The sequence below is a fragment of the Syngnathus scovelli genome, chromosome 19 (genome assembly GCF_024217435.2).
Source record: "Syngnathus scovelli strain Florida chromosome 19, RoL_Ssco_1.2, whole genome shotgun sequence".
NCBI classification, from domain to species: Eukaryota; Metazoa; Chordata; class Actinopteri; order Syngnathiformes; family Syngnathidae; genus Syngnathus; species Syngnathus scovelli.
Window position 1 is genome coordinate 6,751,422 of NC_090865.1, and position 23,532 is coordinate 6,774,953.

At 51.8% G+C, this 23,532-nt stretch overlaps 2 protein-coding genes across 4 annotated transcripts; one reads left to right on the top strand and one right to left on the bottom strand.

Annotated features, from left to right (window-relative positions):
• Nucleotides 1-394: 394 nt before the first annotated feature.
• LOC125987439 (gamma-enolase) lies at nt 395-4,703 on the bottom strand. The gene is made up of 13 exons (XM_049751839.1): nt 4,546-4,703; nt 3,075-3,160; nt 2,889-2,984; nt 2,714-2,772; nt 2,582-2,651; nt 2,380-2,513; nt 2,209-2,300; nt 2,015-2,145; nt 1,751-1,948; nt 1,463-1,664; nt 1,275-1,383; nt 1,130-1,188; nt 395-986 (listed from the first exon to the last, which is right to left on the bottom strand). The coding sequence occupies exons 2-13, from the start codon at nt 3,157-3,159 to the stop codon at nt 917-919; spliced, it is 1,305 nt and encodes a 434-aa protein (XP_049607796.1). The 5' UTR covers nt 3,160; nt 4,546-4,703; the 3' UTR covers nt 395-916.
• Nucleotides 4,704-9,426: 4,723 nt separating this feature from the next.
• chd4a (chromodomain helicase DNA binding protein 4a) lies at nt 9,427-22,207 on the top strand. 3 transcript variants are annotated; one of them, XM_049751708.1, is made up of 41 exons: nt 9,428-9,675; nt 10,055-10,224; nt 11,274-11,383; nt 11,474-11,737; nt 12,482-12,600; nt 12,682-12,947; nt 13,022-13,152; nt 13,481-13,622; nt 13,749-13,915; nt 13,984-14,217; nt 14,284-14,487; nt 14,607-14,815; nt 15,072-15,203; nt 15,280-15,379; nt 15,466-15,657; nt 16,013-16,213; nt 16,317-16,454; nt 16,536-16,657; nt 16,722-16,895; nt 17,077-17,218; nt 17,287-17,418; nt 17,626-17,743; nt 17,820-17,944; nt 18,105-18,197; nt 18,274-18,412; nt 18,482-18,651; nt 18,760-18,937; nt 19,023-19,112; nt 19,203-19,294; nt 19,396-19,529; nt 19,609-19,753; nt 19,825-19,975; nt 20,038-20,144; nt 20,227-20,443; nt 20,534-20,587; nt 20,659-20,796; nt 20,860-20,968; nt 21,068-21,200; nt 21,365-21,560; nt 21,646-21,815; nt 21,892-22,207. In XM_049751708.1, exons 2-41 carry the CDS (start codon nt 10,161-10,163, stop codon nt 21,904-21,906), a joined length of 5,817 nt encoding a protein of 1,938 aa, XP_049607665.1. In that variant the 5' UTR covers nt 9,428-9,675; nt 10,055-10,160; the 3' UTR covers nt 21,907-22,207. The 3 variants fall into 3 exon arrangements, with proteins under 3 accessions (XP_049607663.1, XP_049607665.1, XP_068504980.1); XM_049751706.2 differs by having other exon boundaries at nt 9,427-9,675; nt 18,274-18,651; XM_068648879.1 differs by lacking the exons at nt 9,428-9,675; nt 10,055-10,224 and adding an exon at nt 10,339-10,507 and having other exon boundaries at nt 18,274-18,651.
• Nucleotides 22,208-23,532: the final 1,325 nt, after the last annotated feature.

Below are 23,532 nucleotides of genomic sequence, written 5' to 3' on the forward strand. Positions count from 1 at the left end.
GACCCAGCACAGAAAATATATGGATGGATGGACAAATGTGGAGCACCTTTGCTAATGTTAAGCTTAGATGTTCATTTTTAAGTTGACACTAATTAACGTGTTGTTCGAAATTCGCACGGTGACATGACTTTCCATTACTGCAGCGACTCCCTGTGGACACAAACAGTAGTGCGGTGACGACATAACGACCTTTCGGCGCTGAACTTTTTGTCAAGGGATGAACACTCGATGTACACATCAGGAGTGTTTGATGCCTACGATTTATAAGTAGCAAATAAAACATATTCCAATTCCTAGTGGTTTGGAAACAAAAAAATTTTTCTGTCACAGTTTCTCAAAACGGTCTTGAATGGTTGACTGATGCGCGCTAGATTGAAACTCGCACACGTTGGGCTCCAACTGTAAATGATTTTATTTCACACCTTTTGCATGTGCCGTCTGCTGCTGCTTCTTGCTGATATTGTTCCTTTAAATCTCTTACAGGAAGTTCGCGCGCATAGCAAAGTCGTTTTTTTTTTTTTACTGTGACCTTAGTGTCACGTGGAGTCGAAAAGGAGAAAGTGAGGATGGAGAGGAGGGGAAGGGCGTGTCCTGCAGAAGCCTTTGCTTTCTTTTCAAAGTACACTTTCAAAACTGCATAACGGAGCATGGCTGGCTTTTGAACTCCACTTGCAGGTGTGTGTGTGTGCGCGCGTGCGTGCGTGTGAGTGTGTGTGGGCGCGCGTGCGGTGCATACAGCCTCATCCCCCTTACGTCATAAGAGTCCAGTGCATTAATTTTTTAACTTGCTTGTTTTTGCTTGAGTGAGTTTTCGTTCGTACATGGCTCAGCGTGCGTGCGTGCGTGCGTGCGTGCGTGCGTGTGTGTGTGTGAGTGTGTGCGTGTGCGTGCGTGCGTGCTTGCGTACGCGCACTTTTCACAGGACGCTGGGGTTCCTAAAGTTGTGTCCTGCGAAGCGGGCCTGGTCCCCCAGCTCCTCCTCGATCCTGCAGACAAGAAGACAGGATGAGTGAGGAGCAAATCTCATTCTGGGAATTGGAGTGTTTGTGTCAGCAGGTGCCCCATTAGCATTTGGTGGCTAATGCTAAAGTAAGTCTGACGTGCCGCAAAGGATTGTGGGTGTACTGACCTCAAGAGCTGGTTATATTTGGCCAACCTTTCAGACCTGCAGGGGGCGCCGGTCTTGATCTACGACACACACACACACACACTCTCACATCAGGTTGCAAGTCATTGAAGAACGTGTGCGTGTGTTTGTGTAAGCGCGCACGTACCTGTCCAGTGCACAGTCCGACCACCAGGTCTGCGATGAAGGTGTCCTCGGTTTCTCCAGACCGATGACTGACCATGACACCCCAGCCGTTGGCCTGGGCCAGTTTGCACCTGCAGGGGGCGACACTCATGTGAAGAAGCAGCATTGGCAGCATGGCAGGTAGCCGCCATCACTTTGTTGCGTACGTACGCTTGTATGGCTTCGGTGACGGAGCCGATCTGGTTGACTTTGAGTAGCAGGCAGTTGCAGGCGCGTTCCTCAGCTGCCTTCTCAATGCGCTTGGGGTTGGTCACCGTCAGGTCGTCGCCCACCACCTGGATGCCCACGCGGGCCGTCAGACGGGACCAGGCCTCCCAGTCGTCCTGGTCAAACGGGTCCTCGATGGACACCACTGAGGGGGGAAAGGGATGTGTCACGTTAGGTGGGCGATGCCGTATGTGTGTGTGTGTGTGGGGGGGGGGGGATTCCCCAACCCACCCGGGTAGTTGTTGACAAAGCCCTGGTATATGTCGGCCAGCTCCTCTGCGCTGATGTGGCGCCCAGCGTCAGGTGGGGACTTGAAGTCAAGGTCATACTTGCCCTCACGGTAGAACTCAGAGGCGGCCACATCCATGCCCACCACCACCTTGTCTGTGAAGCCCGCCTTCTCAATGGCCGTCTGAAGAAGGTCCAGAGCTGAACAAACGTTCACATGATCATCATGGTCTTCATCTTGACAGCGATGTTCATGTTGCTCCTCACCCTCGCTGTTTTCCAGGATGTTGGGCGCGAATCCTCCCTCGTCTCCTACGTTGGTGGCGTCCTGTCCGTACTTCTGCTGGATGACGCCCTTCAGCGTGTGGTAGAGCTCCGAGCCTATCCTCAACGCCTCCCTTGGCAGACAGACGTGCGCTCAGCTTTCAGATGAGCCCGACCCGATTGATGGAGCGTCTTACTTGAAGGACTCTGCGCCCACAGGAAGCACCATGAACTCCTGCATGGCCAGTTTGTTGCCGGCGTGAGAACCTCCGTTGATCACGTTGAACGCCTGTGGAAGACCAACATAGGCGTCTCAACGGCAAGGTGGGAGACATGCCGTCCGTGTTTTTGTGCCACTCGCGACTCACGGGCACAGGCAGAACCATTTCCGTGTTCCCGGCCAGGTCGGCGATGTGTCGGTAAAGGGGGACGTCCTTGTGGGCAGCGCCCGCCTTGCAGATGGCCAGCGACACGCCCAGGATGGCGTTGGCCCCGAACTGAGCTGTGGGCCAATCGCAGGACGGCGGTGAGTCACTTGTCACCTTCTGCGCAAATCTCCAGCCCACTTACATTTGTTTTCTGTGCCGTCCATCTCGATCATCAGGTTGTCCAGCCTCTCCTGCTCCACCACGCCGATGCCCTTCACGCACACACGCATCGGTCATTGTGAGTGATGTTGCCCGTATTGCTCGTGATACTCACAGAAGCGATAAGCGCAGGACCCAACGTGTCATTGATATGTCCGACAGCCTTCAGGACCCCTGAAGGGAAAAACAAGCTTTTCATCTTCATTCCAATCCAAAGGAAGCTGCTGGGGACTGCAGCACTGCTTGCTCCCGCCCTCTGCTGGCTAGCGTGTTGAGCTGCGCTCACTCACCTTTTCCCTTGTATCTGCTCTTGTCGTCATCTCTGAGCTCCAAAGCCTCGTAGATGCCCGTCGAGGCACCGCTGGGAACCGCCGCGCGAAAGACTCCTGTGACAAGGATTTTGATGATTACAGTGGAAAGACGGGCGCCGTCGGTGGCGCTAATGAACCTTTTAAACTAGTTTACCAGCAGATCACCTTTGTCGGTGCGTAGGTCCACCTCCACCGTGGGATTCCCTCGGGAGTCCAGGATCTCCCTGGCCACGATGCTGACAATCGACATCCTGTCAGAAGGGAGCAAACGTGCTTGCAGTCACGTGACCCAAACAGGTTAGCTGACTTCTTGTGTAGCTTCTGCTAGCCAGCGTAACGCCTCGATGTCGTGACATTATGAAATGATCCAAATCATCGGCTTCATTCTTATTGCACCGAGCGATCATGACCTGCGTGAACATTTTGCCATTGTTTTCCTGCCTTTGCTTCAGGTGTGATGCGTGCAGTCCACCTCAACTGGGAGTGAGAGCTTCAAGCAAGGACGCTCTGCCTCTTTTTGGGAGAACCGCGTAAATCTTTGCATTTCCTCAAAGTGGTGCGAGATGACAGGTGCCGTGCTGCTTATAAAAACCCGCTAGGAACGGGTCGAACGCAGGTTGGCGCCCTCAAACGTGGCAGACATTAACCTACTGGTGCTGGTGGCGGCAAAGCATTACTTTTGTCTATTGTGACAAGGTTGTACGGTTTAGTGACACCAAAACGCGACAGGATGGCGCCAAAGTGGATAAAAATCGTGGAAAGCTATGGCGGACCATGAAATCGGGGGGGGGGGGGGGGGGGGGGGGGGGAATCTGACACCTATCGAAGTGCGTCTTTAAAAAAGTGGAACTGTGACTTGTCAGCTTTAATCTACTCGAGCATTTTCGCCCGCCTCCCCGTTCATTGGCGCGTGTTACGCAAGCCTCCGTGGAGGGAGGGAGGACCCTGAAGGCATCACGCCACACCTTCCTCCTTCCGCACACTGCAGTGCTCTCCAAAGCACAGCAGACAGACAGACACGGTGCTGCAGTGCATCTCAGCTAAAGCGCCACGCGACGGGATTGTCGCCATATGAAGCATTTTTTTTTTTTGAGCCGATGCCAACTAAAATTACATATCGCTTTTTCTCTCCGTTTTTCATTACGCACAATTGCAAGTGAAGGGCGAGCGCGAGCCTGCCTCTCTTAATCCTTCCAGCCGGGCACGCGCACACGCAACAAGCAACAAGCTCGGCGGGTTAGGACAAAAATATTGTCGAGTAGCTGGAGCATGAAACGGAGCCGGAAAGAAAGGATGAAACGCGCTGAGACTGGAGGCAGGCATTACGCGCACGCGCTGAGAGGAAATGGAGCACGCGCACGTCATTGACTTCATTAGATTGATTTCAAGTGGACAATCAACTCTTAGTTGAAGACCAGCTGATCAATTGATTGAGTTGACCATTTGACATCTGGCACTAATGAGCAACAACACATTATAAACAGATCACACCCACATCACACGCAATACACATTTCGAACACATGCACGCTTTGACTCTAGACAAGATACGTGACGACACTCACGTACGCACTAATAATGCAGACCTGCATGAACACGCACGCACACAGCACTAAAGATGGCGACGCGGTTGTTACCTGCCGTGTGCGTCGTGCGCGTCTTGGCGAGAGGCTGAGATGCTTCTGGAGCAACACAAGCAACCAGAGAGGAAAACGGGACGGGAGGAGGGAGAGCAGGATGGGGGGTGGTGATGCTTTTGGAAGGAGGGCGCAATGATGGAGGGAAACGGCTGAGGTGCAGGGGCGGTAAAAATAGACCAGGGGAGGGTGGGGTGGGGGACAGCTCGGGGTTGTTCTCCGCAGTGGGGTCCGCTCCATTCGTCTGGACCGGATAAATGGCATGAACATTTGATTTCAGTTCTGCTGGATGGTTTGCAAGACTAAAGTGACTCTGGATTTTTTTGGGGCCCGGAGGGGGGGCGGGGGGGTCATAGAAAAGGAGATACCCAGACATTCAAAGTGTTCTCATGCATATCGATCGGTTGGATGAGGGCCAAAGTCGACCAAGGGATTCAAGCAAAAATCCACGTGTAGATTTTAATTTTAAATTAAATTTAAAATTAAATTTCAGAAGGATTCGAGTGTCAAACATGATCTGTCTGACATTTGTTTCCCTCTAGTGGTCATGGACGGCATCGCATGCCAACTGTACTCAACACGTTTGGGGTGAAATCGTGATGGCTGCAGTATACTTCAGTGAGCTGCAGGGGGCAGATGGCTACAGTGCATTTCAAAAGTCTCCACACCCCTGTTAGAATTCCGTCTTATGCAGGTAAATCATTTCAAAAGGTTTTTCACCATTAATGTGATCTATAACGTGTACAATTCAATTGTTGAAAAGACCTAAACAAGTGGCGTGTGGTTGCAGAAGTGTGCACACCCCTTTCGTAACTGACGATGAAAAAAAAGGCTTCTGCCAGGCAGGAACAGCCTAGGACAACAGCTGAAATTGATTTGGGGTTCATCCGAGCCATGCAAAATGTCGACATATGCTTAACACGCATTGGAATGGGATCGCTTCATTCTCATTGCAGCCCCGTCGCTAGTTAGGAGGGTGTGCACACTTTTGCAAGCACAAGATCTCACTTTTTATCACCCCACTCCCTGACAAAAAAAGAGTTGTACAGTTAAGCGTCTCTTTCATTGTTGAAATCATGTAGTTTCAAAACGTGTCGTTTCATCAAGGGTGTGCAGACTTTTTATAGCAGATGTAAAACGCATGCAAAGAACAAGAAAGTTTGGATGTCAGCTCATCTTGTTGGAGTTGTGTGTCGGCCATCTTATCCTGCCGCTGATTCAGCCTGCGACACTTTTGCACTTTGGCGCCTCCTCGCTTGCCGCTCGACATGATGGGATGTCCGCCTGACCTCATTAGAAGCGCGTTGCCACGGGTGACGAGCTTAAAGGAGGCGGCTGGAGGGGGGGGGGGGGCAGTTGACTGTTGCATCATTGGACAGAAACCTGACCTTGCTGATTTTTTTTTTCCCAAACTTGTGTGTTGAGGACGTGCAAGCACAAACATACACGCACACATGCACGCACACACACACAGGTGCTGACAAGTGTGTAAGTTGCGAGTAGGACACATGTTGCTCAAAATGGCACCTACGCTGTGTCACTGAAACCACACACACAATGATCCGCGTGCACGTGTTTGTTTACGTCTTGGGGTGTATGTGTTTTATGTTGTGTCACTTCCACGTGACTATTGTGTTCCTTTGGAGGTGTCTGCGTGCCTTGTGAGTGTTTGTGCAGTTAGTCCTGTTTTCACGTTGTGTTCCTTTGCGTGCGTGCTTTCTGCCAACTTGTTACATTTTGTCCAGTCAATGTGTGGATGTGGTTGTGTCGTTGTGCGTCTCAGGTCGTGTAATTGTGGTTGCATTGTGTGTGTTGGCCTGTCATTTTTTTAGTTAGCCACCTTTTGTGCGACATTGTACAAGAAGCACACACTATCTTGTGTGCATGTGTGTGTGTGTGTGTGTGTGTGTGTAATGTTGTGTGTGTGTGCATCCATGGTTTGAAGGCACGATTTGGTTGCATCAGGTGTCTGTGCTGCTGAGAGTGTGTGACGGCGGCTGCAATTTGCGTTCACGTCATCTGCCACATAAGTGGTTACCATGCATACAGTGTGGCTGTGACTATTATGGGCTGTTCTTTGTTTTGTCACCACGTGCCTTGCCACAAAACGGGAGGGGGAGGGGGACTGGGTGTGTGCGTGCGTGCGTTGAAAGGTGGAGGGACGCGTGGTGGTGGTGGGGGGTTCTCATGCATATGCGCCAGTTCTGGAAGGGGGCGGGGTCGGCAAGGGGTCACAAGGGTCGGAGCGTTCAAGCGTTGCGTGTTGCGTCTGCCTGAGGAAGTGAGCCGGAGGTATGAAATGGCGCTGCGTTATCACGTGCTCTTGAAGACGCAGAAGACGAAACTTTGGGCAGCATTTGTGCGGGCTTTTGCCATCGCTTCCGTGCCAACTCGGACTCCTCCCGAGTTTTGCTTGACGCCCGTGTCATATCACCCTGCTTGACCGCGTTGACATTTTGAATCTTTGCGCCAAGAGCCGAACTTTCGTTTTCTTGCTCAAACTATTTTGGACCCTTTGACTTTTTCACGTTGACAAAATGGATTCGCCGTCGACAATATTCACATGCGGTCGCCAGGTGGACGCGTGACCCCTTCCGACATCTCTGTCCGGGGCCTCGACCACGACGAAGGTCTCGCGGCTCTCGTCAGCCTTTCGAGCAGCTCCGCGGACGAGCTGCGCTTGAGGAACCTTTAAGACAGGAAATGATGATGGCGGGGGAGAGTGTGTGGGTGGGGTGGGGGGGGAGTCATTATTATTATGGAGTGGCAGGCCAAGCAGTGAAGGGGGAGCATATTATGGGATGTCTGCATTCTAAGATGGGGGGAGGGGCAGATGCCATTTTTTGTGCCCATGACAGCACAATGAGAGAAACAGGAACAATCGAACGTGCCGCCAGGCGATTACGAGGAGCAAAAACACAAAGCGGAAATGGAAATCTTTTTGGGAAAATGACGCGTCGCTGAGGCTACCTGGGCCGTCTCGCAACGTGTTGCGTCGCTACGATTTCAGCCAACAAATCGATTGTTGCCGTTTCCCTTTCGTTATTGTTACTGAGAGAATTCTGCGCTTTGGTGCAATGCTTCTTAGGCGGGCGACAGCGGAAATTGGAGCAAATTTGCAAATTTATATTGAAAAGAATTCACATCCACACTAAAAAATGTCAGTGAATTTATTTTTGTGTATCTTTCACACGTGCTTTGAATTGCTTGCCAGGATGACCCCCCCCATCTGCAACAACTCTGTTTAGTCATCACGGGAGTATTATGGGATGATTTACATTGTAATCTGACCCTGTCTGTCTATGTACACCCCGCCCCCCCATCGCCATGATGACCAGCTGCACAGGAGCACTATTACAGTCTGCATTCCCCCCCCTCCTCCTCCTCCAAAATTATTTTCCGACACCTCGGAAATGTTGTCCTTATGCAACACACGCTTGTGCACAAGGTGCTGCTGTTGGGGGGTGGGTGCTACGGGTGGGGGGGTTCTTCTTGAGACATGCAGAGGGTTTCTATGACAACTACCCCTACTATCCTTCTGATTATGTGATGCCCCCCCCCCCTCCCCAAAAGCACACATGAACACTGTGTCCACGAGAAGGAGGGGGGAGGGGCAGACGCGCCAACCCATTGAAGAAAAACGACAAGTTGGGCCTGGCGGGACAAAGGAAGGCCGACTGAGATTCTCATCGAGACCTTCTGATCACGCCATGGTGGACAACCAAACTCGAAGGACGCAGCGATTGGTCACCAAAGACCAGCCGACCCCATCAAGATGATTGGCATGATGCTCTGCGTGCATATGTTGTCATTGCAGCGGCTGCTGAAGCCCCATGCTAACTTCCATTAGCCCGTCTGTCTTGCTTTCGGTATATGTTAGCATAAAGCTAGCAGATTGATTGCATTCTTTTTGTCCAAGTTTTTGCATTTCTTGTGTTCGCTGAATGGGTCGGGCAGACCCATCTAATATGCTGAAAATTGATCGGCGTGATGACCGAGGAACTAATAGTTAGACATGGCCTTTTGATTCTAAAATGTCCGTGGGCAGGCCAAGTGTCAAGTTTTACTCAAGCAACATTTTCTGCTTGCCCTGCAAAAACGTCTTTTGCAAAGCCGATGATGGAGGTTTGGTCGCTGCTCTTTGCCCGCGCACGTGTTGCCACTTTTCTGCACGACTATTTTCCATCTGCTTGATTTATCCTTCTCAGCCATGATTCCACTGGATTAAATACGACTTTTTTTTTTGGGGGGGGGGGGAACTTGAGAGGAATATCTGGCCGCGCAAGCCCAAGTGCAAATTTTTAGCAACAGTTTTCAATAAAAGATTACAGTAGGAAGTCGTGCGGCATCTATTGTTTGCAAACATTGTAAAGTTTAAACACACCCAAAATTAAAAAAAAGGGTGTGGGGGGGGGGGGGTCATCTGGGTCACCCTTCAAATCCGGGTGAGGAGGTCAACCTGTCTTTTCCCGTGTGTGTTAAGTCAATTTACAGTGCAGTACACGAGCGGGCGCGCACGCGCACTCAAGTGAGCGTGCGCGCGCAAGTCAGCAGTCATGTGGCGCGCACAGTTGCCATGTGACGGCTTGTCCTCCCCCCCCTCCTATCTCGCATTTTTGGGAGGGGGGGGAGTTATGCTTATTGTGGGATGTTAGTGACTCCGCGCATGACTATTATGGGATGTCAGCAGGGGTGGGAGGGGGGGCGTCACCATGGTTACCATGGGAGGAGGAGGAGGGGTGGCATGGAGGAATGGGGAAGATACTCAAAGGGAGGGGGGGGGTGAGTTGAATATTATGGTCTGTATGTTGCAAGGTAACTATGCAGAGTGGGGGAGGGGTGGGTGATATTATGGGATGCCTGCCCCCTGATCTCTTTGTGTGTGCGCGCGCGCGGCGGGGCGTGTGTAGTGTGCGAGATCGAAAAAAGACGACGAACGACGTCGTGCGCACACGCAGCAGTAAAAGCGGCCGCACAAAAAAATCAGGAAATCTGCACAAAAAGCTCCAGCGCCGTTACATAAACAAAGCAGCGCCCGCCAACTCTTGATTGAGACAAGAACTAAGGCTGCACTTTTTTCTTTTCTTTTTTTTTTTGAAGGGGAGGGAAACAAGAGTGTGGAGTCAAGTTGTGAGTATGTTACTTTCCCTTGAATGGACTAGAGTGGAGATGAGATGATGGCGGCTTGTCAACGCTTCTTAACTGTGCTCGTTTGTTGAGTTTGGCCGCAAATGGGACTTGGACAAGCTGGGGCTAGCTCGCATGCTAATGCTGCTGCTGGTGGTGGCGGCGGGGAAGGGGGGGCTAACCAGAGCCGGCTGCTAATCTTTTCGACATGTTCGGCTCAAGTTAAATGTATTGTCCGGCGTGCTGAATGTTGTGTGCGCCTCCGGCCGGTCGACCGGCTTTTGGCAGTTTCTAAAACATCCCCTTCCGTTTTCTTGTTTTGTTCTTGTGTCCCCTTTGGCGGAAACCCGACCGGCTCCTCTCTTCGGCGTCTTTTGAAAAGACACGACGAACGCTGGCATCCAACTCTGGATTATTATTGTTCAAAGCAACTTTGGATGTAGTTAGTCCAAGCTAGCTAAATAGCTCAAAAGTTTGCGCCGTCCGCAATGTCTGGGAGCGAGGACGACAGGGACGATTACGGAGCCCCGCCGCAGGACCGCTTGATGCAAGGTAAGAAGCTGCCGCCGCCGTCGACGAGCTGCGGTTGTTAGCCACGCCGCGCTAATGTTCGCGTTTTGTCACGTTCATGTCAATCATGTCCACTTAGCACTTAGCGGCTAACTACCGGGTTGCTAACGTTAGCTCGACGGCGAACGCCTACGCTTGCTCCTCGATAAAACGTCCCGACGAATCCGAGCATAAATGTCACTTTCACAATCAGACGAACGCGGATGGTCCGCCGTTGAGCCACGGCGACATGTTCCAGCCGGGCCCTTACTCGAGTCGGCTACCGGTATTTTTTCTTTTTTTCTCTTTTCTATTTTTTACGTGTCGATGACAAGATGGAGGCAGCCAGTTAGCTTGGAAGCTGCCGGATGACGTTCGGCGGCAGCTTCCCTCCTCGTGGCTGGCGCCAACTGAAAATGGAGGAATGTCTCAAAGTGGCGTTTTTTACTCTACGGCGTTTTTGACACTATTCTTAGGCGACATTTGAGAAATACTAACATGAGCGCGTGTTTACGTGCGATTGTTATCTGCACCGGAGAGGAAAGAGTGCACGCTAGTTAGCTTCCCGTGCTAAAGTTCAGACGTTTAATTTCATCTGTGTTTGCTTTCAACTAAATGCACACACATGAATACTTTCGCTTTTAATCACTTGAATGACTTGTGATCTATGGCTCTTCGCCTTCAAGTCTTTATGCAACAATTAAATCACTGAATCAATTCGAGTCAGCCAGTATTTAATAATGTGTCTTGGTACACACGATGAAGTATTCCTGGCGAGTTTATGATTTCAGTCTCGAACCAATCTATTCTGTTCAAAGTTGTTCCGCGTTTGAACCTCTTCATTGAACCGCAAACTTTTCCAAGGCTGTAAACGTCAAAACTACCTCTGTAGGTTTGCTTCTCTTGATTGTGATGAAGAAAGGAACTAAAGTGCAACGTGCTGTACAGTGTTTTTTTAATATAAACCCGCAGCTGCTCGGCTTCGCTGTGTTGTTGTTTCCCCAATGTCTTTTTGTCCTAACTGGCGTCGTCTCCGCTCGCTCAATGTGCAGATGACGAAGACGAGGAGATTTCCGAGAATGAGACTCAGAAGGTGAAGAAGAAGAAGAAGGCCAAAAAGAGCCGGGAGAGTAAAGGCAGCAAGCGGCGCTCGCGCAGGGAGGTATGTGCTTCAGTGTCGGCAAATCATACTTGAGAGTGGAGATGCTCTGTGCGAGCTTCCACCTAAACTTGTTTCAACTTTGCCTTCCAGGAACTTGCCATCAGCTCCCCTGAGCACATGGACGCGGGCGGGGGAGAGGATGAGGCGGATGACGACGATGGGACCGCTGGCGCCGGCCATGCTCAGCGCTCGGACAGCGAGGGCAGCGACTACACGCCGGGACGAAAGAAGAAGAAGCGGGCCAGCGGTGGCAAGGAGAAGAAGCGCAGCGGAGCCAGCTCCGAACGCGGCTCGTCCAAAAAGAAAGAACCCGAACCGGAGGAGGAGGACGAGGATGACGACGACGACTTCTCGGTAAGGAGCGTCGTATGCTTGTGTCGCCGTTTTCAAATTCATGTGCCAACAAAATGCTGATGCTCAGTCATGGTCGCCCGTGGCTTCGCATTTTTCTTGCCATCATACCTTGGCTTCTACGTGTGTACTTGGGCAAAATAACTTTGGCCTTTTTTCCCCCTCTTTGTCTCACCTGTCACGGGAGCGATATGAGCGACGCTTAAACAAAGAGCGAGGGCGGCCAATAGGGGGCCGCCTACTTAATGACACGGCGGCTGGGGGAGGGGGGCTCGCGTGTGTGTCTGAGGCGTGTAATGCATATATGCAGTTTCCATGGCAACCTGTTTCTTGACCCTTTTTTCCCTGCACGTTTGGGTTAGCTAAACATTTTGATTCATTTGTACACACGCCCACCCTTATTCAGGCTCCTCTTGAAGACTGGCCTTGAGCTTATCGTCAATCCATTTCTGACTTGACTGGACCAAGTACAAAAACATTTTTTTCTGGTCACGCATGATAAATGTTGACTTATGCAACACAATTGAACACAATGTTTCAGGACATTTTTGTTGATTTTTTTTCAAACTGGTAAACATTTTTTCTTGACATGGAGGCTAAGGAAATATATTCAGTCTAGAAGTGCTAACACGGTGATTAGTAACGCCAGGTCGACTTAAGCAAAGCTGGGGGGGTGCAAATTCTTCTAAATCAAGGCTCAGCTCAATTGCGTCGGTGATGTTTGTGACCTTTGCGCTTCCCCACCAGGAGCCCAAGTCGTCCTCCCAGCTGTTGGAGAACTGGGGCATGGAGGACATCGACCACATATTCACCCAGGAGGACTATCGCTCGTTGACAAACTACAAGGCCTTCAGTCAATTTGTCAGGTAAACACTAGCTGGAATCTGCATTCGCAACATGTTCAACCCCAAACGGGTAAGCACGCAGCTTGTGTGGCTTCCGCCCAGGCCGCTCATCGCCGCCAAGAACCCCAAAATCGCCGTGTCCAAGATGATGATGGTCCTGGGCGCCAAATGGCGGGAGTTCAGCACCAACAACCCCTTGAGGGGAGCAGCGGCCGCCAACGCTGCTCTGGCCACGGCCAACGTGCCCGCCGCCGTCGACAACATGGTGGCCGAGGCAGTCCCGATGCCACCTGCCGCCCCGGCGCCTGTCGAGGCGCAGCAGCCCGCTGCGCCTCCCCTTCGCAAGGCCAAGACCAAGGAGGGCAAAGGTGCGGCTTCGCGCCCGCGGGGGTTCGCGACTCGGTTCGCTCGACTGACTGCGTCTTTCTTTGGGCTCGTGCAGGTCCCAATGCCCGCAAAAAGTCCAAATCAGCGCAGAAACCTCAAGAGAAGAAGAACAACGCAAAGACCAAAAAAGTGGCTCCTCTGAAAATCAAGCTGGGGGGATTCAGCAGCAAGAGGAAGCGATCTTCGGTACCAGACGGCACCCTTTTTTCCATTTTTTGGACCCACCCATAACTCTGCCGCCATTTAAACTCAACCCTGGCAAAGTCAGCTTGCTGGCAGAACAAATTTATAGTATTAGAGAAAATACTTCAAGACTTATTTTGACAACAGCAGCTGCTTGGGAGAAGATATTTGACACTTGCGGTATTTTGATGTTCAAGTTTAATAATGGAAAAGTAAATTTTTTTTGACTAAACACATCTTTGTCCCCCCCCAAGACCTGGGACCATAGTTTTGAAAAATGCGCTTCAAAAAAAGGGAGCCCCATTAACCGTCCTGCGCGTTGGGCTTTCAGAGCGAGGAGGACGAGCCGGATGCCGACAGCGACTTTGAGGACGGCAGCATGAACAGCGTCTCCGTCTCGGAAGGCTCCAACAGCCGCAGCGGTCGCAGCAAAAAGAAGCCCTCGTCCAAGGGCAAGCCCAAGAGGAAGAAAGGTAACGTGTCTCAACGCGCCGTGCCGGAAAATTGCTGGGCAAGGGGCGGGGTTTGGGCTATAACGGTCGGCGCGCTTTGACAAGCTCGGCTTTTGTTTCTGCCTTGTTTGGCTTGCTCTACCAAAGCCGAGGACGCGGACGGCTATGAGACGGACCACCAGGACTACTGCGAGGTGTGTCAGCAGGGCGGCGAGATCATCCTGTGCGACACGTGTCCCAGAGCCTATCACATGGTGTGCCTGGACCCCGACATGGAGAAAGCCCCCGAGGGCACCTGGAGCTGTCCGCACTGCGTAAGCAAAGGCCAAAACTCCAGCGCTCCTTTTCCTTTCCTGCTGTGACGCAACGTTTTGCTGCGCAGGAGAAGGAGGGCATCCAGTGGGAGGCGAGGGAGGAGCCGTCGGAAGGCGAGGAGGACAATGGCGACGGCGGGGAGATGGAGGAGGATGACCACCACATGGAGTTCTGCAGGGTGTGCAAGGACGGCGGCGAGCTGCTCTGCTGCGACTCGTGTCCGTCGTCCTACCACATACACTGCCTCAATCCGCCCCTGCCCGAGATCCCCAACGGCGAGTGGATCTGCCCTCGTTGCCTGGTGAGCCTGCTTCCCCTCGGCGTTTCGGTGATCAGTCCCTAACACGCCTTTTCCCTCCCGCCGCAGTGCCCTCCCATGAAGGGGAAAGTCCAGAAGATCTTGACATGGCAGTGGGGAGAACCTCCTCCCCCAACACCCGTACCCCGCCCGCCGGACCTCCCGCCAGACGCGCCCGATCCCGCCCCGTTGACAGGGCGCCCCGAGCGAGAGTTCTTTGCCAAGTGGTACAACATGTCCTACTGGCACTGCTCTTGGGTCACCGAGCTGCAGGTGAGCGAGCGCCAATTAAAGAGGAATGGCCTGCGGATGATGTGATTTAAAAAAAATAAATAAGTAAAAGGAATGCTTTATTTTGGTAAAAATTTAACACTTTGTCCGGTCTCCGCCAGCTGGAGCTGCACTGTCAGGTGATGTTCAGGAATTACCAGAGGAAGAATGACATGGATGAGCCGCCGCCCATCGACTTTGGTGACGGCGAGGAAGACAAAAGCGACAAGAGAAAGAACAAAGACCCCATGTACGCGCAGCTGGATGAGAGGTTCCTCCGATTTGGAATCAAGATGGAGTGGCTGATGATCCACCGCATCCTAAACCACAGGTGGGTGCCGTCAAAGAACATTCTTCACCTCATCCATCTGTCTATGTTCTGAAGCGCTTCTCATGCGGGTTGCGGTGCGCCAGAACTTATCCCAGTTGAGCGGCGTGGCGGGGTACGCCCTGATTTGGTTCACAATCTTGTAGCGTGTGAACGATGTAAACAAAAACGAAAGAGTAAAACACCCCCCCCCCCCCCCCCCCCCCCCCCCCATGACTTCATTTCAATGGTAGTTTGATTCTGTGTTCGTGTTGTCCAGTGTGGACCGCAAGAACAACGTGCACTACCTGATCAAGTGGCGCGAACTGGCGTACGACCAGGCCACCTGGGAGGCGGACGACATGGACATTCCTGAGTTCGATACCTTCAAGCTGCAGTACTGGAACCACAGGTGCGCACCGGCTACCAGGAGCCTTCAGCCCGCAAACAATCCTCCTGCTTAGCGTCCGCTTCCTTCTCCTTGGCAGAGAGCTGATGATGGGCGATGACGGCAAACCCGGAAAGAAAATCAAGGTGAAAGGACGCATGAAGCGTCTGGACAGACCGCCAGAGAACCCCGTTGTTGATGTAAGTGCACGCTTTTTCCAGATTATTATTGTACGTCATTGCTGCCGGTGGCTCACTTTTGTTTTCTGACGGCGCGCGGCGGGCAGCCTACCATCAAGTTTGATCGTCAGCCCGAGTACCTGGACAGCACGGGCGGCACGCTGCACCCCTACCAGCTGGAGGGCCTCAACTGGCTGCGCTTCTCCTGGGCGCAGGGCACTGACACCATCTTGGCTGACGAGATGGGCCTGGGCAAGACCGTCCAGACGGCCGTCTTCCTCTACTCTCTCTATAAAGAGGTGGGCGGAGCCAGTGGCAAAAGTTGCCATCATTTGCGCTGACCTCCCGTTTCTGTTCAGCCATTTTGTCATGCAAATTTGGCAACATCAGACAGTTGTCACTTAGACTGATGGCGTGTGAGACTGCTGCCACCTGCAGGTGGGAGGGTGAAATGCACCCCCACACACACAAAGTATCACCTTTTGTGTACAGTATTTTTCTTCTCTGCATTTTTACTTTATTCCTTCAAATTTAAGTTACATGTGTAAATGTGTGGCGGCGGTCTTGTGGCCAAAATCAACAGACCCCAACCAGCACTTCTGTTTCCTCATCTCAATTGATGACTGACCCGCAGCCTCCTCTGCGCTCCCTCAGGGTCACTCCAAGGGTCCCTTCCTGGTCAGCGCGCCGCTCTCTACCATCATCAACTGGGAGAGGGAGTTTGAGATGTGGGCGCCCGACATGTACGTGGTGACGTACGTGGGCGATAAAGACAGCAGGGCTGTCATCCGCGAGAACGAGTTCTCCTTTGAGGACAATGCCATCCGGGGAGGGAAGAAAGCCTCCAGGATGAAGGTGGGTGCAAACGGCCCCCATTAGAAATTTTGCGGCAGTTATGAAGGACGACACACGTGCCGCACTCCCACGACGGCCTGACGTTTTTCCTTCGCCAACACAGAAAGACTCGTCCATCAAGTTTCACGTCCTGCTGACGTCGTATGAGCTGATCACCATCGACATGGCCATCCTCGGCTCCATCGACTGGGCCTGTTTGGTAGTGGACGAGGCCCACAGGCTAAAAAACAACCAGTCCAAGGTGCGGCCGCCTCCGTGCACCGCTACCGCGCCCTCCTCCGCTAGCAGCGGCCGCTGAAGCTGCTTTGCTTTCTTCCCGCAGTTTTTCCGCGTATTGAACAACTACCCATTGCAACACAAGCTGCTGCTCACCGGGACGCCACTGCAAAACAACCTGGAGGAGCTTTTTCACCTGCTCAACTTCCTCACGCCCGAGAGGTTCAGGTAAGCGCGGCCGCGTCCCGCTTCTCCCGTGCCACGATTAACGCCTAGGGTTTTGTCTGGGCAGCAACCTGGAGGGCTTCCTGGAGGAGTTTGCCGACATCGCCAAAGAGGACCAGATCAAGAAGCTGCATGACATGCTGGGACCGCACATGCTGAGGAGGCTCAAGGCCGACGTCTTCAAGCACATGCCCTCCAAGACTGAGCTCATCCTGCGCGTGGAGCTCAGCCCGCAGCAGAAGTCAGTCATGCATGCACGTCACTTCTTCTAAATGACTTTCTTAACTAATGAGTAGGATGCATAAATGAACATTTTCGGGGTAAAATTTCAATGAAAATGTTATCCACCAAATAAGAATGCAGTAAATGGGGAATTTTCCATTCCATCCTGGCTGACCCTTCACCGTGTGACGTGTCCACAGGAAATACTACAAATTCATCCTGACGAGGAACTTTGAAGCGCTCAACACCAAAGGTGGCGGCAACCAGGTCTCGCTCCTCAACGTGGTCATGGACCTGAAGAAGTGCTGCAACCACCCCTTCCTCTTCCCCGGAGCCGCAATGGTACGATGTCAAGCGGGCGAGGCGGCCAGAGCCACTTCTGACCGACTGCCAACGCCATCTGTTGACAGGAAGCGCCCAAGTTGCCCAATGGGATGTACGACGGCAGCTCGCTCATCAAGGCGGCCGGCAAGCTGATGCTGCTGCAGAAGATGATGAGGAAGCTAAAGGACGGAGGACACCGAGTGCTCATCTTCTCCCAGGTGAGACGACGCCACCTAAAAGCTTCCGCGGCCGGTTGAGATTGGACCGTCTTTGGCTAGCTGCTGACAATATTCACAGCGTTACAAACAAAATAACCTCATGATCTGTTGTGAAAGATCGTCCGGCATTTTAGTCGGCAGCAACGTTGCTTGCGATTTGGATTTTGGACCTGGATTCAGGAGCGTTTTTTTCCTACCCCCCTGCAGATGACCAAGATGTTGGACCTCCTGGAGGACTTCCTGGAGAACGAGGGCTACAAGTACGAGCGTATCGACGGCAGCATCACAGGAGGGATGAGACAGGAAGCCATCGACCGCTTCAACGGTAGGAGATACTTTCTTTCAAGAGCGTGCCAAGCCGAGCCTGGCGACTGATGATGTCATGCGGTCGATTCGCTCAGCTCCCGGCGCTCAGCAGTTTGCCTTCCTGCTGTCAACGAGGGCCGGAGGGCTTGGCATCAATCTGGCCACCGCCGACACGGTCATCATCTACGACTCAGACTGGAATCCTCACAATGACATTCAGGTACGCTTCAATCTGCAACAATTTCATCTTTCAGCTAACTTTGTCTTCATCGCTGTGCTTCGTTCCCAGTTGTAGCTCAAATTGTCTTCCATCTTGTGATTCCTAAGATTGAGCTCTCGTTTGTAGCTCATTTTCTGTTTTTGGCTTCCTGTGTTTGCAGGCTTTCAGCAGAGCTCATCGAATCGGTCAGAACAAAAAAGTGATGATCTACCGTTTTGTCACCAAGGCCTCGGTGGAGGAGAGGATCACGCAGGTAAGGAGGAACACGCACCCGAGCCCTCCTGTCTGGCTCGTCAGCTCATGACTCCGCCCCCTCTTTTGCCCATCAGGTGGCCAAGAAGAAGATGATGCTCACCCATTTGGTCGTCCGACCCGGCCTGGGCTCCAAGACGGGTTCCATGTCCAAGCAGGAATTGGACGATATTCTCAAGTTCGGAACAGAGGAACTCTTCAAAGACGAGGGCGAGGGTGAGATTCCGCAGAAAAGGGGGGGAAAAAAAAAAAAACGAGTTCAATCTTGTGTGTGTTGTGTCTCAGGTGAGAACAAGGAGGAAGACAGCAGCGTCATCCACTACGACGACAAGGCCATTGACCGGCTGCTGGACAGAAACCAGGACGCCACTGATGACACGGAGCTGCAGAGCATGAACGAGTACCTGAGCTCCTTCAAGGTGGCGCAGTATGTGGTCAAAGACGAGGACGAGGAGGTGAGTGAACAATTCCTAATTCCTAACAATTCCTGGGGTACAGAAAGTTTTCTTTCCTCGCTTTTTTTTTTTTTTTTTTTTGATGGCTCTTTTAATATTTTGCGTCAGGAGGAGGAGGTGCAGCGCGAGATTATCAAGCAAGAGGAGAGCGTGGACCCCGACTACTGGGAGAAGTTGCTGCGGCACCATTATGAGCAGCAGCAGGAGGATTTGGCTCGCAATCTGGGCAAAGGCAAGCGCATCCGCAAGCAGGTCAACTACAACGACGGCTCGCAGGAGGACAGAGGTGAGACGCCGCCGCCTCCTTCTTGCTATGTCCCATTAAACCCATCAAGCCCTCTTCAACCGCCGTCATTTTGTCTCACCCCCAGCCGATTGGCAGGACGATCAGTCTGACGGCCAATCGGATTACTCTGTGGCGTCCGAAGAGGGAGATGAGGACTTTGACGAGCGATCGGAAGGTACGAGCGCTGCGGGCTCAGTCACTATCCTAATTTGCCTTTGTAGACAGTCTCTGTGTTTCAACTTGTCTGTCGGCCCGTCTCTCGCAGCTAATTCACGCAGACCAAGCAGGAAAGGCCTGAGGAATGACAAGGACAAGCCACTGCCCCCCCTGCTGGCCAGGGTGGGAGGCAACATCGAGGTCAGCACCATACGATACATTTCACTCTGTGGTCTTGTTCTTTGACGACTATGCGTTGTTCTCTGAGGGAGCCAACAATGTCGAGTTGTCTTGTGTCGCAGGTGCTGGGCTTCAACTCGCGGCAGAGGAAGGCATTCTTGAATGCTGTGATGCGTTACGGCATGCCACCCCAGGACGCTTTCACCACGCAGTGGTTGGTCCGAGACCTGCGAGGGAAATCTGAGAAAGAATTTAAGTAGGTCTTAAATTGAAATATAGAATTGAGGGGGGGGGGGTTTTCTGTCTCATAATTATCCCCTGTGTGTCTCTTTTAGGGCCTACGTGTCTCTTTTCATGCGGCACCTCTGCGAGCCTGGGGCCGACGGTGCCGAAACGTTTGCGGACGGCGTTCCCAGGGAAGGCTTGTCCCGGCAACATGTCCTCACCCGCATCGGCGTCATGTCGCTCATTCGCAAGAAGGTAAACGCCGTGCCGTCCCAGCCATCCCGTTTGTGCCCATCGTCTGACCCGTGTGCTTGTCCGGCGTTCAGGTGCAAGAATTCGAACACGTCAACGGCCAGTGGTCGCTACCGTGGATGGCCGAGTTGGAGGAGAACAAGCGGGCTGCTCAGCCCGACTCGCCGGGGAAAACGCCGTCCACGGGAACGCCCGCTGACACGCAGCCCAACACGCCGGCTCCGGGTAAGGCGATCCTGAGCGACACTTTGGCGGCCTTTCAGCCAACGCCGTGTTTTCCTCTTCAGTTGATGAGTCAAAAAGCGATGAGGTCATCCGGGACGGAGACAAAGATGTGAAGAAAGACAGTGAGGCGGACAAGAACGGCAAAGACACCCCAAAGAGCACCAGCGAGGTGACCGTCTGGGAGTGTCTGATGGCTCAGAAAGTCTTAAATGGATCGACACGAGTGGCTTCTTCCTTTTTTCCCTCCATAGGTCATCTCCATCCCCGACGACGACGACGACAAGAGTCCGGCAGAAGAGAAGAAGGACGATGAGCCCATGGAAACGGACAAAGCAACCAATGGGGAAGCCGACGGCGCCAAGGATGACGGCGACAAGAAGAGCCCCCAAGGCGAAGACGACTCTGCGTCGCCTTCCGAGGTCAAAAGCGAGGGAGCGGAGTCCAAAAGTCAAGAGTCGGATGGCAAAGGTTTGCATTTTCAGAAATGCACCGGCTGACATGAACAGCACGTGACCTTTGAGACGGACTTTTCAGTTTTGTTGTTTTTTTTCTCCCTAGAAGACAAGTTGGAGAAGATGGACATGACGCCGCCACCCCCAGACGACAAGAAAGGTAGTGCCTCCGTATTGGTCGTCAGTCTGATGACGTCATATTCCTTGTAAACGTGCCGCCGTCTCTCCCAGCGGCCGCCAAGGATGAGAAGGAGGCTCCCAAAGCAGAGGAGGCCCCCAAACTACAGAATGGCGACGCTGCCACCTTGGAGGAGAAGAAGAAGGCCAAGAGTCGCTTCATGTTCAATATTGCCGACGGAGGATTCACGGGTACAAACGTTCGTCCGACGACGACCTCATTTATTTCGTTGACCTTTGCTTTTGTCTCTTCAGAACTTCACTCGTTGTGGCAGAACGAGGAGCGCGCTGCCACCGTGACCAGAAAGACCAACGAGATTTGGCACCGTCGCCACGACTACTGGCTGCTGGCCGGAATCATCCAGTATCCTTTTCCCGTGTGACCTTAAAGCTCGCGGCTTTCGGGATTCACCATCATCTTTGTCGCCTGCCGTCTGTTGCCCTTGACGACGGCGTCCCTCAGACATGGCTACGCTCGCTGGCAGGACATCCAGAACGACGTCAAGTTCGCCATCCTCAACGAGCCTTTCAAAGGGGAGATGAACCGAGGCAATTTCCTGGAAATCAAGAACAAGTTCCTGGCCAGGAGGTTTAAGGTAACTACTCCCACCACCGTCTGCTTTCACAACCTTTCTTCCACAAAAATCTCAAAATGCTGTGTTTTTTTTTTTTGTTTTTTTTTTTTTTTTTAATTACTATTCCATTGAATGGGCTTTTTCTTAAATGATTGGCATCTTCTCTTTGTGTATGGCCGGCGCAGCTCCTGGAGCAGGCGCTGGTGATCGAGGAGCAGTTGCGACGCGCCGCCTACCTCAACATGTCGGAGGACCCTTCGCACCCGTCCATGGCGCTCAACACGCGCTTCAGCGAGGTGGAGTGTCTGGCCGAGTCGCACCAGCACCTCAGCAAAGAGTCCATGTCGGGGAACAAGCCGGCCAATGCCGTCTTGCACAAAGGTGTGTGGGGTGGGGAGGTTGGGTCGCTTCGCCGGGTTTTTCACAGGGGACTTTTTCATTCGTGATGTGTTGTTTTGGTGGCCAGTGCTGAAGCAGCTGGAGGAGCTGCTCAGCGACATGAAGGCGGATGTGACGCGCCTACCGGCGACCATCGCCCGAATCCCACCGGTGGCCGTGCGCCTGCAGATGTCCGAGAGGAACATCCTCAGCCGCCTGGCCAGCCGGGGGCCCGATGCGCACACGCAGGCGCAGCAGGTACGTGCCGCACACCAAATTCCAGCTCGTAGGATTAAAGCATGTTTTGGCCAATTCGTGCTTTGTCTTCTCTTAGATGTCTCAGCAGTAGACGGACGGACGACGCTCAGCTCTTTACCTCTAAAACCCCCCCAACCACATTCCTGATTGCGACGAGTGGCGCGCCCAGGCTTGAAGCCACGCCCCCCCCAACAGACAGACTTTGAGTTGCCCGAAGGACGGACAAATTGACGGACAGACGGACGTCCTTCCCGACTCTGCGTTTGAGGCTGTGGACACAAAAAGCAATTTTATTTTTTCTCCTTTTTTCAACTTCTGTATTAATATTATTGATATAATGTTATTATGATGGGTTTTTTGGGACCTAAATAAAAAAGTAAAATAAAAAGCCACTTTTGGCTCTAATTGAGGATGTTAGCACAAATGCACGTTTGGTATAAATAATTCACAAGTCTAAGGATGTTATCAAATTACTAAGTGAGTACAATCGATCTTTGAGGCAAATGTTCATTTTGTTAATCCAAACAAAAGTAACGCTGGCAGTATTGATTCTGTCCACAAGAGGGCGACGTTCTCAGTTGCAACATTTCTGTCGGGGTAGTCATGTTTTATATTATCAGGGCCGGTTTTTGCAATAAGGGCGCACGAGCGCTCTCCAAAAAAAAAATCTCCAGTTTTCTCGCTCAGTCAGTTCCGTCTCAAATGTGTTCGGTGGGCAATGGGGCGCCCTTATTGTTACGATGTCAATTTGCTGCTGAGACTCGGGTCGGGGTTCTTTCGTTCGTTCGGTTTTCGTGCGTGCGTGCGTGTGTGTCAGAAGAGCAGCCCTCCTCGCCCCGTCCCTCTCTCCCCGCCTCGCTCTCGCCTAGTCCGAGCAGGCAAGAGGGCGACGGCTGGCGGCGGACAGCAGAGGCCGGAGATGAAAAGCAAAGGGAGGGGGGCAAGGGATTCCAAGGCCACACCACTGCTTCCAAATAAATTGTAGTTTGCATTGCATTCATTAAAATAATGATCCTCATGTAATCAATAGGGTTATATGAAAAATGTACACATTTAAAAAAAAAAAATGTTAGGGTGGGGGGGCGCGAAGGATGGTTCGACCAGGGCCCGAAAGTAGCCAGGACATACATACATATAACAAATATAAATTATATTTATTGTATTTGTAATTATTTGCATTGGATAAATTTTAGGTGAGTTGCAGGTTAGTTTAATTTTGGATTGTGGAAGTAGAAAGAATATCAAAATTATTTCATGCTTCTGAATCTTGTTCATTCAGGTCATTTTGTTCTCAGGGCAGCTAATGGATGGCAAATTGAACTTCAAAGCCCCCCCACTAAAAATTTAAATGTCACCTCAAATACGATTCAAAAAGTATTTTTAATTTGATTTTTTTATTTAAACACTTGCCATTTTAAAATGAAATGTAAATTTTTTTTATGAAAAATTACAATTATTGTAAACACTTTCATTTTAAATTGTTATAAAGCAAACCATGAAAATGTAAAATTTCCAACATTACAATAAGAAGACAATGTAAACATGTTTTACGATCAGCTCCAGACTTAAAGGCAGACCAAATATTATAGAACTGATGTTTGGCTTCCCCTGTTATTAATAATGGGCCCAAATACGTTTTGTTTCCCTGGTAACCGCTTGTGTTGCATCATCTGCAGCATCAGCATCAATCAAGGTCATCAGCGCAAGGCATGACGGG

Excerpts from the sequence above, each read along its gene's own strand:
- LOC125987439 (XM_049751839.1), bottom strand. The coding sequence starts at position 3,159 with ATGTCGATTGTCAGCATCGTGGCCAGGGAGATCCTGGACTCCCGAGGG. Across the intron at positions 2,985-3,074 it reads GGACCTACGCACCGACAAAG|GAGTCTTTCGCGCGGCGGTT; the intron begins GTGATCTGCTGG and ends TCCTTGTCACAG. Across the intron at positions 2,146-2,208 it reads GTGGGCGCAGAGTCCTTCAA|GGAGGCGTTGAGGATAGGCT; the intron begins GTAAGACGCTCC and ends CTGTCTGCCAAG.
- chd4a (XM_068648879.1), top strand. The coding sequence starts at position 10,417 with ATGTCACTTTCACAATCAGACGAACGCGGATGGTCCGCCGTTGAGCCA. Across the intron at positions 12,601-12,681 it reads GCCTTCAGTCAATTTGTCAG|GCCGCTCATCGCCGCCAAGA; the intron begins GTAAACACTAGC and ends GCTTCCGCCCAG. Across the intron at positions 17,219-17,286 it reads TCTTCCCCGGAGCCGCAATG|GAAGCGCCCAAGTTGCCCAA; the intron begins GTACGATGTCAA and ends ATCTGTTGACAG.